This window comes from Sparus aurata, chromosome 12 (genome assembly GCF_900880675.1).
Source record: "Sparus aurata chromosome 12, fSpaAur1.1, whole genome shotgun sequence".
Classification (NCBI taxonomy): Eukaryota; Metazoa; Chordata; class Actinopteri; order Spariformes; family Sparidae; genus Sparus; species Sparus aurata.
The window spans coordinates 558,481-570,869 of NC_044198.1; the positions used below are offsets into that span (position 1 = coordinate 558,481).

At 37.9% G+C, this 12,389-nt stretch overlaps 1 protein-coding gene across 8 annotated transcripts in view; it reads left to right on the forward strand.

Moving 5' to 3' along the window:
- The window catches only part of tpm2 (tropomyosin 2 (beta)), a 29,884-nt gene extending 18,794 nt beyond the window's left edge, over positions 1-11,090 (forward strand). For 2 of the 8 annotated variants that reach the window (XM_030436060.1, XM_030436065.1), the window contains 5 exons: positions 320-390; positions 2,247-2,322; positions 6,089-6,151; positions 6,285-6,354; positions 10,275-11,090. In XM_030436060.1, coding sequence (XP_030291920.1) covers positions 320-390; positions 2,247-2,322; positions 6,089-6,151; positions 6,285-6,354; positions 10,275-10,357 — 363 coding nt within the window. In that variant the 3' untranslated portion in view covers positions 10,358-11,090. Of the gene's footprint in view, positions 1-319; positions 391-2,246; positions 2,323-5,205; positions 5,282-6,088; positions 6,152-6,284; positions 6,355-7,657; positions 8,057-10,274 lie in introns of those variants that run through there. The other 6 variants (XM_030436058.1, XM_030436062.1, XM_030436059.1 and 3 more) reach the window with 3 other exon arrangements.
- The last annotated feature ends 1,299 nt before the right edge of the window (positions 11,091-12,389 follow it).

Sequence of the window (12,389 nt, forward strand, 5' to 3'; positions counted from 1 at the left end):
CCAATATCAAAATACCAAAAGGTATTTTGTTTGAAAGTGATAAACTCATATTCTACTATGCAATTCTTTCAATTTAATATACTAGCTATTATTGTTAGAAAAGCACAAGATTTGATGGAGGGAGGGTAATGAGTTTAGGAACTAGTATTAAATTAAGACTTAAAATGTTCATGGGAAAATGGCTCTGTCCCTTTTCTCAATACAGTACACACAAATACAGTGCATACTATACACAATAAGTATAGTATGTAGTAGTGAGAAAATATATTTGTTGTATTAGCTTGGAGGAGTGGTTTGAGTGTGTGCTAAATGTTTGCAGGTTGCACGTAAACTGGTGATCCTGGAAGGGGATCTGGAGCGCTCGGAGGAGCGCGCTGAGGTGGCTGAGGCGTAAGTCAACCCATGCACCATGAAAACTCACACCGACACAAGAGCCGCCGTACATAATTCATGTTGTTGTAGATCATGTGATCACTACTCTGACAGCATGTTATTACACACATTCTCTTGTCATTTACTTTACCATAATATCATGACTGTTCATACTAACAGTGTGACTCATCTGAAAAAATGCGAACAATCTACTTAAAGTTGCTATAAAAAATGTTTATGACTGACTAATTGACTATTGACCTTATTATTTCATCACTAGAACTTGTATTCTAGCACCATAAAGCCATGTATGAATCACAAACTGCTAGACTAATCACAGAGACCAGGGGCCAGATGTACAAACGATGTTTACGAACAAACACCATGCTCAAGCCTTTTTTCTCATGATCTGGTATTAATTGATCTGGTATTCATTAAATTATCTGGTAGCTTAATTAATTGAAAATAAACATAAAGACTAGTAGTCTATTTGCTTTAGATTAAATCGTTTTTGACCCTATTGTTTTGCATTGAAATGAATTAATTAAAATGAGTCTGCCGACTCTGACAGTGTTTTGCATCACGTGCATCTGCGCAATATCATAGCCCATGATTTCCGAAAATATACTATGTCAACTAGTGATATCAGCACAAGAGCTGTTGAGGAATATTTAGACAATTGTTTTTGTTATGCTATAATAATTGACAGACACTATCATTTCGCTCTGTGCGTGTACTCACACAGAGAGAGTCTGTAGCTTACCATTTTTAGCTGATATGCCATGTTTGTTGTCGAGCTGTGATAACTGTTGTTGGCAAACTTTGCATTCGACTTTTTTTCCATTTTCTATTTCTATAAAATGCTGCCACACCGCTGATGTCTTTGACATGGTAGAACAGGAATGACTTTAAATGAAACGCTTAAGAGTAAATAAATATTTAACAAACCACCGGACCGAGGCCTTCTAGTACGTTCTTCAATCTGTTTGTCTGTAGTGGGCTGGGCTAATCCAAAATAGTGTAAACAAGGGGGATGTTCTGAAGACACACTATTACCTGTGAAACAGGGGTGCTCTTAAAACACCCCCATTAGCACTTGGTACTTTCCTCCTGATGATGTCAAACATGCCATATGCAGGACACACAGCATTGGGATGGAGATGACCCGCTGCGTGTTTACACACTGCCATAGCAGCATGTTATTAACACGCCAAAAATCGACCAATCAGAATTTTGGTCGAGCCAAAACGTATCGACCAATAAATCGACCAGTCGACTAGGAGATTACAGCCCTAATAATGAGGATTGAGACCGGGATGATATTTGACAAATGCATGTGATGAATTAGTGGTATTGGTGCTTTAGCTGTGCATAACAGTTGTGTATAATGACAGCTGTTCTGATGCCATTGGAGTACCTCGCTGATGAAACACAATCAGTCACTTTTTCTTCTTTGCCATTCTTCACATGAGTGGGGGAATGAATACAGTTCATATGCAAATAGATGGTTATGGGCGCTTTTACATCCACACACCATTGATTATGGGAGTTAAGGTCATAACCGTTCCCACAATGAGTTATATGTTAAGGCGTACACACAGCTTTATATAAATCTGAAGAACGAATGTTATGTTATGTTTTTCTTTTCATATTTTGTCTTTGCGCAGACACAGTTTTATCAAGGAATCCACACAATCAACAGTTTTATTCATCTGGCCTCAGGATGTTTTTGTTTTTTCCTGTGTCTTTTTATCTAATGGAATGCCTGAATACACCACCACTGCCTGTATGCAAGTTGTTACTGTTTGTTATTTTTTTGTGGCTGCTGTACTCACTCTCCCCCTTCACCCCTGACCTCCTGGACTAACCTACAGGCGAGTGAGGGAGCTGGAGGAGGAGCTCAGGCTAATGGACCAGAATTTGAAGTCCATGGTGTGCGGGGAAGAAGAGGTAGTTACTGTACAAAATCCACCCAGGTCTAATTCTGACCCGCTGCCTTCTGCTCCTCTGACCTGCAAGGTCTCAGCCTGTCTCTCTGTTTTCTGTCTAACCTGCACTTTTGCTCAATGATATCAAGCATGTCCTTTAAGCTGAACTAAAAGGATAAATCTGGTGATATTCTGTTTTCCTTGTCAACAAATCCCATGATAAGATTAAAAGCAACAATAGGTTGATTCAAAGGCACATAGGTTTAGTTAGCTGAGAAAGGGGTTAGGAAAATATGCATTAGACAATGCAATTATGTGTTTATGTATCCATTTATATTTATCTAGGAGAAGATGAGGATTATTGTAATCATTAATACGCCACAGAAGTAACACATTATAGTGCTATACACTACCACTCAAATGTTTGGATCACCCCCCAGAAAATTATGTTTTCCAATAAACCTTGCACATAATTCATGAAAAGAGTTGCCAAATGAATTGAAAATAAAGTCAAGACATTGAGAAATGTGGATTACTTACTTGAAATGGTAATTTTGTCATTCAAAGATTGCTTTCATCAAAGAATCCAGTATTTGCAGCAATTAGTCATGTAGATGTTTGGCATTTTGGCTGTCAGTTTGTTGATGTAATCTGAGGAAATGTCACTCCATACTTCCTGAACAGAAAGGAGTGATAGCCTCCCTTATTCAAGATCCCTTTATGCCAGCACCAAGCTAACCCAAACATCACATTATCTCCACCACGTCAAGCACTCCTCCAGGATCTATTTATTCTCTCTGCGTCTTAAAAATGTTTTTCTATGTGATCCAAACACCTCAAACTTAAATTTGTCCCCTAGTCCAGTATTCCTTTGTCCCATGTCAGTGTTCTTTGGTTTATCTTAATCTTTTCCTTTTATTGGCCAGTCTCAGTAATGGCTTTTTCTTTGCTATTCTGCTTAAAAAGCCAACAACCCGTAGTCGCCTCTTTGGAAGGGTGATGTTCCTCTGTACACCTCTTAAGATATTCCATTAAAGATGAGCTATTTCCAGCTAAAATAGTAATTTACCACATTAATGATGTTTGAAAAGTATTTATGATCAATTCAATTTTGTTATTATATTTAATGGTATTTTGTAAAAAAAAATTGGCTTTTCTTTTTAAAAGAATAATTAAATTTGTAAGCTACCCCAAACTTTGAACTTGCTTTTTTGCATGTCAAAAGTTTGGGGTAGCTTACAAACTTCAGGCAGAATCAAAATTAAGATGTTGTGATTACATGGACCGTAGCAGACACTGATTGATTGTTCAATGTTTTTGTGATGGGTTAGGGTTAGTCACAGTTTATGCACAAAGAACATGCAGGATGTACAAAAACTGTTAAGCCCTGAGTGCTATCTTCAGAATTTCCTTTCAGGACCAAAATCTCCTCCCATTACAGCTGAGGCTACTATGTTTGTTGCCTGAGTAATCCAAGGCAAAACAAAACAGAATCCATAAATAACCTGCTATTGCCTGAAACAAAAACAAAAAAACGAAAACAAAAAAAAGAAACTTATCCGTGAAAGTGACAAGGACTGCAGCCTGGACCCTCACCAGTATATATTCCAAGAGATCCACAGAGGATGCTACATCCCCTGCCTAACACTCAGTATTCATACATCTTGACATAAGAACAGCTACATCAGAATGCTGTTTGTTGACTTAAGCTCAACATTTAACAAAATCTCACCCATTATATTGACTTTTGAAAAATGTACACTCTGGGCTTGAGTACCACACTCTGCAAATGGATATTGGATAAACACCAGCCAGTTTAGATTGATACTTTGACCCACCCTCTACTACACACTAGTGCTCAACACCAGAACACCCCAGGAATGTGTGTTCACCCCCTCCTGCTCCCAGGGGAAAATAAGGCTTAGAATGTATTCTTTAAGTCTGATAAGTCTTACTTTTCTGCCCCGTAGAGGTCCTTTGCAAAAATCTGTAGTGGTCTGCAGCTGAAATTAGCCACCAAGAAATACAAATTGTTTTGAGCTGACTGAGCCTTTAAAAAAATGAAAAAATCTAATTCGGAGGCGTTTGTAACTTTGTGTGGAGTCACTCTTGTGACAATTCTTTAAATACAATATTTTTTATTTTATTCTCTCCTTTTGATATCTGTTATTCTCAGAATGTCTCTATGCTGTTACATTTCTTTTCTTGCACAAAGCAAATCCCCTTAGATCAATAAAGTTGCCTATTTCTGATGCTAATGTTTTAGTAAGCTTGTCAAAGCAAACACTATTATTGAACAAATACAAACTCAATCCACTGCTTCTTTTGCGATTCCTAATCTGATTAGGTCCTTGGTTTTTTTCCCCTGTCGCTGAAATTGCACTACACAGACAATCAAGCCAATTCAAATCATCATGTGTAACACTGCTCACCAGCATGTTGGTTCCAAAATACAACGTGCATGTAAATAGTTTTATCAAACAAAAAGAAAATGCGATTACTATCCTCTTAGGGTAGCAAGAGGGCGTAGGGGCTTGGAATTGGATTGGAATTTGGCTGAACTAATAGACTGTTACCTCAGATATCTTTTTATGGGGTTTGTTGACAAGAAGAAAAATGCAGAATAACAACAGTTTTATACTTTAATTTGGTATAAATATAAATATATATATATATATATATATATATATATATATATATACACACACCTTTCTCTATGTCTTACTCAAAGTCAGATATAAAGAGATTAGTTTTATGATAGATGAAGCTAATTTTTCTGTCTTTGAGTAAGACAGTGTTGGAGTGGAACTTCAAACAGTGTCAGGGTTCAACCTCTTCTGCCTGCCTACCTTTCAAATCAGTGCATTTTTTTTCTCTTGCTTCTCTTCTTTCTTACATTGCTCAGTAAATCAGGTGACCTCGAGGAAGAGTTGAAAAATGTCACCAACAACTTGAAGTCACTGGAAGCCCAGGCTGAGAAGGTAAAGTAAGATCTGATGGGCATTCATCCTTAGGACTGGCCAGTCAAACTGTGCAGTCCATACTAATGTATGAGGTGTAGACCTTAGAATACTTTAAAACCAATAGTCATCAAACAAATACAATTTTCTTTTTCAAGATTAAGATCTTTTTAAAGATCAGCCACTATAACTCTTGCCAAGGCCACTAGTCCACAATTACTCACTGGAAATACCTTGAAAAATGCAGTAGGGTCTTTTGAAAACAAAGAAGAATACGTTGAATAGAAAAAGTGATCTCTCTGGTTCAGTTTTCATCATTTGTTGATAATGAGTCCTGCGGTGTATTAGGAGTGCAATGCTAGACCAGTGGACTGTTTTTAAAAACCTGGGGCCTACATTACCTACAATACAACTTGGCAACCAGATGACATCAATCAAGACTTTATTCTACTTTCTTCACATATGCAGTAGACCTTCCCAAGACCTCTAAACTCAAATAAAACCCCTGGTTATTTAGACTGATCCTCTACGTGCTGTATTAACATGTGAGGAGCACAAAGTTATGGTTAAGGTAACATAATGACATGATTCAAATGTACTACAGCTTTCTGAACATTTCACTGTTTATTTTGTGTTTCAAACCCTATTAGACACCAAATATCCTACTTTCCTTTCTAAAAGATATTCAAATAATCTCCCAATATGACACAACAAAGAAGTGTATCTGCCATCCATTTCTGAACTCTGCCCTCTTTACGTAGCTGATAACTTCATTGTAAATATTTTTGAATCATGTTTTGTTAATAGTTTTCTATGTTTGAATTTTAGTACTCGCAAAAGGAGGACAAATATGAAGAAGAAATCAAAGTTCTTACTGATAAACTGAAGGAGGTGAGATTTTTAGTTGCATTACTGTTACTGTTTCTGTTGCTTACTTCTCCATATTAGCTAAATGAACAGAGAGATGGTCCTCATACATGTCTGACTGTGTGCTGCACATGTTGTGCTGTGTTTTGTATCCCAGGCTGAGACCCGTGCAGAGTTTGCAGAGAGGTCTGTGGCCAAGCTGGAGAAGACTATTGATGATTTGGAAGGTATTCAACACTCACATGTACTTCCACTGACACCTATAACATGTCTGCGCTGCAGTGAATAATGAAACCAGTATAAGTAACAAACATCTTCACAGTTCTGCTGTTGGAACTGAAGTGATGACTGGCTGAGCTGTATACTGCACTTTTAACTGATGAAGCCATTGATGATTGGAAGCACTGATTAACCTCACTTATTACTGCATGTTTGGTTCATTGGCTTGTTCTTAGTGTGTAAATGTACAGCTAGCACCAGTTTCACTTATAAGAATATTATAATATTGCAAGTTGTACAATGACAAGCAAAGGGAGTAAACTTATTCTCCAGTCTATAAATGTATAGTACAGATGTGTGTCTCCGTAAAAACTGAAATCTTACAATCCTTACAAGTGACTTGCTTAATTAATTTGCTTGCTCACAGGGCATGTAGCTTCCACACAACATTTCTTTGTCGGCAGGGGTCACCAACAAATTATTTTATCATCCTGATAAAATGCCATTCATTGGCACAGCTAGGAAGACAATTTAGCTAGCACTGGAAATGAAAGGGATGTGGTCTGAGGCAGGCAGACATTGCTCCATTCATTCATCTGTAGAGGTTTTGGGTGTCTCAAATCAGTAATTACGTTGCTCTCAAGTGCCACCCTGTGTTTTGAATGTAACTTGGACATAGCCCACATTTACATGGATTCCACAGCAGGTGTATAGAGCTCAAATTATACTACAGATGTCAGCTAGATGTTTATGGACACACTTATAGACACACAGGCAGAAACATGGAGTTTCTATCACACCCATGCATGCAGCTTTGTGTAAAATGTTTCATAGAGAAAATGGCAGTATAACATATGAACAAAAAAAATTCATGAAAAGAGGAAAGCATAAAAAGTGATGAATAATATTTATTTATAGTGCAGATGTAAAATATGAAAGCAACTTTCACATGCCTGGAACATCCATCCTGGTAAACATTCAAATGACCATCAACCAGCTGGGGCATGTGTGAGCATTCTCTGCTATTAAAGGTGCAATCTGCTGTAACCCCTGCTATCATTACAATCCACTCACAGTGCGTACCGGAGTCAGTATGAAACAATGCTTTTTGTTTATTGTTTTTGGAGGTGTTGAGTGGAGCATTCCCTGATAACTCTGCATGATTTGTTCAGTGTGTGTATATTTGGGTCCAGTCTATAGAAATCTGGGGTTAAATAATTTAGCTGAATGAGCTTCAAGTCTCAACTTAATATCCAACCTGATCAGATGATCCTGATCCTGATTGTGTGTGTGTGTGTCCTCCTCCTCCAGATGAGGTGTATGCTCAGAAGCTGAAGGGCAAGGCTCTCAGTGAGGAGCTGGACCTGGCCCTCAATGACATGACTACACTGTAGCTGCTCTTACTTCCTCTCTGTTCCTGCATCCTGTCTGAACTCTTCTCCTCCTGCTTCTGTTGTTTTGTTCCATTCCACAGTGATATCAGGGGCTAGAACATTCTAGAAATGTAATGTGCTGAATCCAGCCACCCTTCAGTAAGCTGTATCTGTGTTACACAGCACTGGTCATTTTACAAAAGGTGAAATTACTGCTCACCCAGTCAGTGATGTTTGTCTGCTGATTCACTCAATGAATGTTCTCTCTTTATTCAAATATCCTTGCAAACCTGTTTCCCCCTCTCCATCTGAAATAAATGTATTTATGCTCTCTTGACTTTTCTCTCTTTCCAGTCTTGCCTTCTTTCTTTCCATTTACTTCCTCTGTTCACCATTTGTGTGTGAGTGATGATTAACTGCTTAGTAGCACACCACAAAGTAGTAAAGAAAGAAGGAACTTTGAAGGGTTTTCAGCCTTTTGTAACGTTCAACTTTATGCATATTTCTCTGACTCTTCTTCCTGTACATGATGAGTACATCTTCAACTGTTGCAAAAGTGAATTTCCCCGTTGTAAGATAAATAAACTCTGTCTAATCTAATATATCTATTCTATAATATATAAATATCATATAACTCTTGTTACAAACATATGAATTGATAGCAGAACATTTTACTGTTTTAGAATACTGTTAATTAAAGTCACTGGCAAAACATTTTTCAAAATGCATGCCCTCTAAACATTCACATTTAGTCCATCATTCTGAACCATGAGTCTGACCAGAAATACCTTGTCTTGCTTAAAATTTCATCTTTTGCAATAATTCCTTTTTAGTGTATGATGTTCACAAACTGTCAAGGAATGACCAATGCTGTTGGTCTCAATGTAACGTAAGTTACATTACATTTTACCAATGTAAAAAAGAAAAGCATGTGACCAATTATGACCAAGGGTTGACCCGGTTGTTGCAGAGGAGTTTACATTACATTGTTTATTTACTTCCAAGCCAGCAATGCTTTTTACTAAGCATTATTGTCAATTGTTTGGTGAATGTGACTGAGAGACTCTGTTGTGTAAGACATTGAGTTGGAGTGGCTCTACTTGATAAACAGCAAGGACATAATTTCTAAGTAAGACCAAGTCATATTCCCTGCACTTTATTCTTAAAAATAAAAGCGTTAACATCTGCGTTTATCAGGCAAATTTGGCTGCTAACGATTAACAAAAGGATAAGGAGGAGGGTGTGACAAATAGGAGTGAAAATTAGCTTGTCCACCAGCATACTGTGTTTTCATCTTAGCCAGTCGGTGCTGGAGCTGCTAAATACCTGTGACTGCTGTAGAGTCAGTTAATGCAGGAGTGAATGCTGACATAAAGATAAAATGCACAATAAATACAAAAGCCAGATGCAAGCAGGTGGGTTTTTGTGCAGTGTGAAATGGACAAGGTGTGCGGGTTCCTTCAGAAGTAACAAGTTTAGCAGGCTTCTCTCATTTAAGTTGTGCTTCCAAGGTTGTGGGCTGCATGCTCTGTGTGTCTTGGCATACAGCTGAGTTCAGGGCAGGACCATGCAGGTCCCACCGGTGAAGGGTACAGGGACAGGGTGCAAAAGGTGATGAAAAGGTTAAGAGAGAAGAGGCCTTAAAGTAGAGCCAAGAGGACCAAGCATGATCACAAGATGTTCTTTTCTTTAGAAAGAATCAAGAGAAAGTAAAAACTATAAGTTTCAAGCTTTCATATTTAAAAGTTTGACACTCTCTGCTGCGGGGGTGAGCCAAACGCCTATGCAAATAAAAGGAAATTGCATACTCTACACAATATTGGATAAGTGAGTAATATACATCATTTATCATCTGTAAAATTGAAATGGCAATTATGTTACAAACATCATATTTATCCATGTATGTATCCATAAGTATGTCTCTGTGCATGGCGTATGAAATAGTAAAGTTGAATCTATATAGTAGGCTGTCTCATTGTATTACAGGACTGTGTCCATACTTTCTCTTCCCTTCCTGAGGCATTAGAGATAGAAAGGGGAGTCATTGATCTTGAGGATTTTGATGTGTTTTTCAAAGACAATCTATAGATTTTTCCATCATGTCTGTCTTTTTTCAGTGACACAATTTATACAATGTGAGTTTTTTTTTCAGTCTCACTGATTTTCAGTCTGAACTTTTTGTCACAGTTTTGGCCTTGAGAGGAGGGGTCTAATGGAAGGGGCAAGGTGACTGTGATTCGCATATCTGCATAGCCTAATAATGAAGCAATGTCAACCATGTGGACCTAAGGTCTGCTCTGACCCTGACCATATCGCCATCACTTATAGCTTACTTGAAACTCCTAAACAGCAAGTATCTGCTGTTGTTTTATCACATAAAACAGGTCTAGATTAAAACTATGTTTTAACTTAAAACATCTGATGACACACAGCGACTCATGAGTTGAAACAGTACCAGCCAACACTATAATGGTTGGTAACAACAATACTTACCTAATCTCCGGTCCCAGACAGGAAATGTATAAGCTCACAGGTGACTTTGTTTCCTCCTCCAGAGAAGCTGGCCCAAGCCAAAGAAGAGAACCTGGACATGCACCAGGTGTTGGACCAAACCCTTCTGGAGCTCAACAATCTTTAGAGATGTCTTCAGAGCTATGTGAAGGACACCCCAAAGGATAGAACGAGACAAAAATATGGTTTATCTCCCACCCAAAGCTCCTAGCATAAGCCCATACAGAGGGAATCATGACATAACATCAACGGTTGTTATTTTAATAAAAACAAGAAAGTGTGAAGATATATTCAGATGTAAATATAAAGAGCCCCTGAAGTGAGCAAGACAGTGTCCTGACAGTGTCTATTTCAAATTGAAGGCTATTAAGTGTGCACTAGAAACTGCATACACTGTATAGTCAATCAGAAATGATCCCATCATAATGTATATAATGATGTACCCTGATGTTCCATGTACATCTTATTATCGTGTGTGAAGGAAGAAAGTCATTCATTGGTACAACTATCTCAAGAGCAGGTGTTTCTTCCAGAGGGTTTCTCTTGTTTGACCAAACATGTTGAAGCTTTTCTCTATGCATACATTCATGAGTCTAACAGGGCCCTCTAACGTATCTTTCTGCGAGTTGTATTGTTTTCATATTTGGCTACATTATTTTAAGTCATTTAAGGTATTTTGGGTTCAAAAGTATGAACTGGGTTGCATTTTTAAAAGTCAATATTAGATTCTAATGGATTTCAATTACCAACAGAGCAAACAAGCAGAAATATATGCGAGAGTGTGACTGATGAAATTCAGAAAAGTGCTGGGAGCTGTAATACTGACATCTAATTTTGAATAAATATTTTATAACAAAAAAGGGTATTTCTGAAGTCTCATCATTTGTAAGATGTCTTGATGTGACATTTTACAGTGAGGTTGATCTTGTCTAAATCAAAAGTCAAGATATTTCTACAATGCATTTGTTTCAAATTTAAGGCTACTCCACACGTTTGTGAAAAACCTGATGTCTCACGTTATCCCAACATGATTTGACAGATTCTAGTAATGTCACAGAATACTTGGCTGTGTCAGTCTTCAATTGCAAGCTTCAATGGGGTTGAGGTCAGGTGACTGTGAAGTGAAGTCTGACGAAGTAGTTCTCGCAAAGTTTTGAGGTGTGTTTGAGCTAATTTATCTGCTGCCGTAAAAATCCTTCTGCACAACGATCAAACCAGGGGGTGGAGCAAGTCTCTGAAGAATGGAGTGGTGCTTCTCTTTTGTCAGGGTGGAGTCAATTCTGTGCAGGTGTACAACTCCAGAGTAGGCAAAACACCCAGGTTAATGTGGCAATGTAAAGATTTTCAATGTGGTCTCAAGAGTTTTTGTCCCAACTATACACCTGTCTTCTTTGTTTGTTAACCACTCTGCCGGATGGTTATTCAGTAAGGTTAACAAAATAGGACTGACAGATGGACTCAAATAATTTGCTGAAGTTGTGATTTCTGTCTGAATGCATGTCTGCGTTATCCTTGTATTGATACCAAATAATCAGTGGAAGCCCTTTGAATCAGACAAAGCAAGTAACACCATTTGATTGTTTGAGTGAATCTCTTTTAATAAATAACATAAATCCCAGGGAATTTCAGATATTTGTGTTTGACCACCACATTTAGCCCGATGGTTGAGGGATCTGACCAATGTCTGTCCTAAATATTAAGGCCACTACTGCACAGGTAAACTCATGAGTAGCACACTACAAAGTCACAGATATTGTATGCTAGATACACTGACAAGATTGTTTCATAAGAACATGAAGAACAACAAGAACAATAGAACAATCAATCTACTCATTAACCAAAGACCCCTCACAATTACACCTTCAGGACTTAAAGTGTGAGGGGATCAAACTATAAGAAGACAGTTGGTACGGCACTGCGGAAGACACACGTCATTCTAAGATACGATGATTTGAAAAATTTGTAAAGAGGAGATATGAAAACACAGACCAAGTATTTGAAGTTAAATAGTCCCAGTTGGAGATGTTAACATGAAAGTCTTTTTACCACTTTTCTCAGACAGAGAAGCTGATCAGAGGGCCCCAGTAAGGATTTGTTATTGAAGCAAGTCTCTCTGACCATACCAAATCAATGCAACAACACTGAACTTCAATATCAAA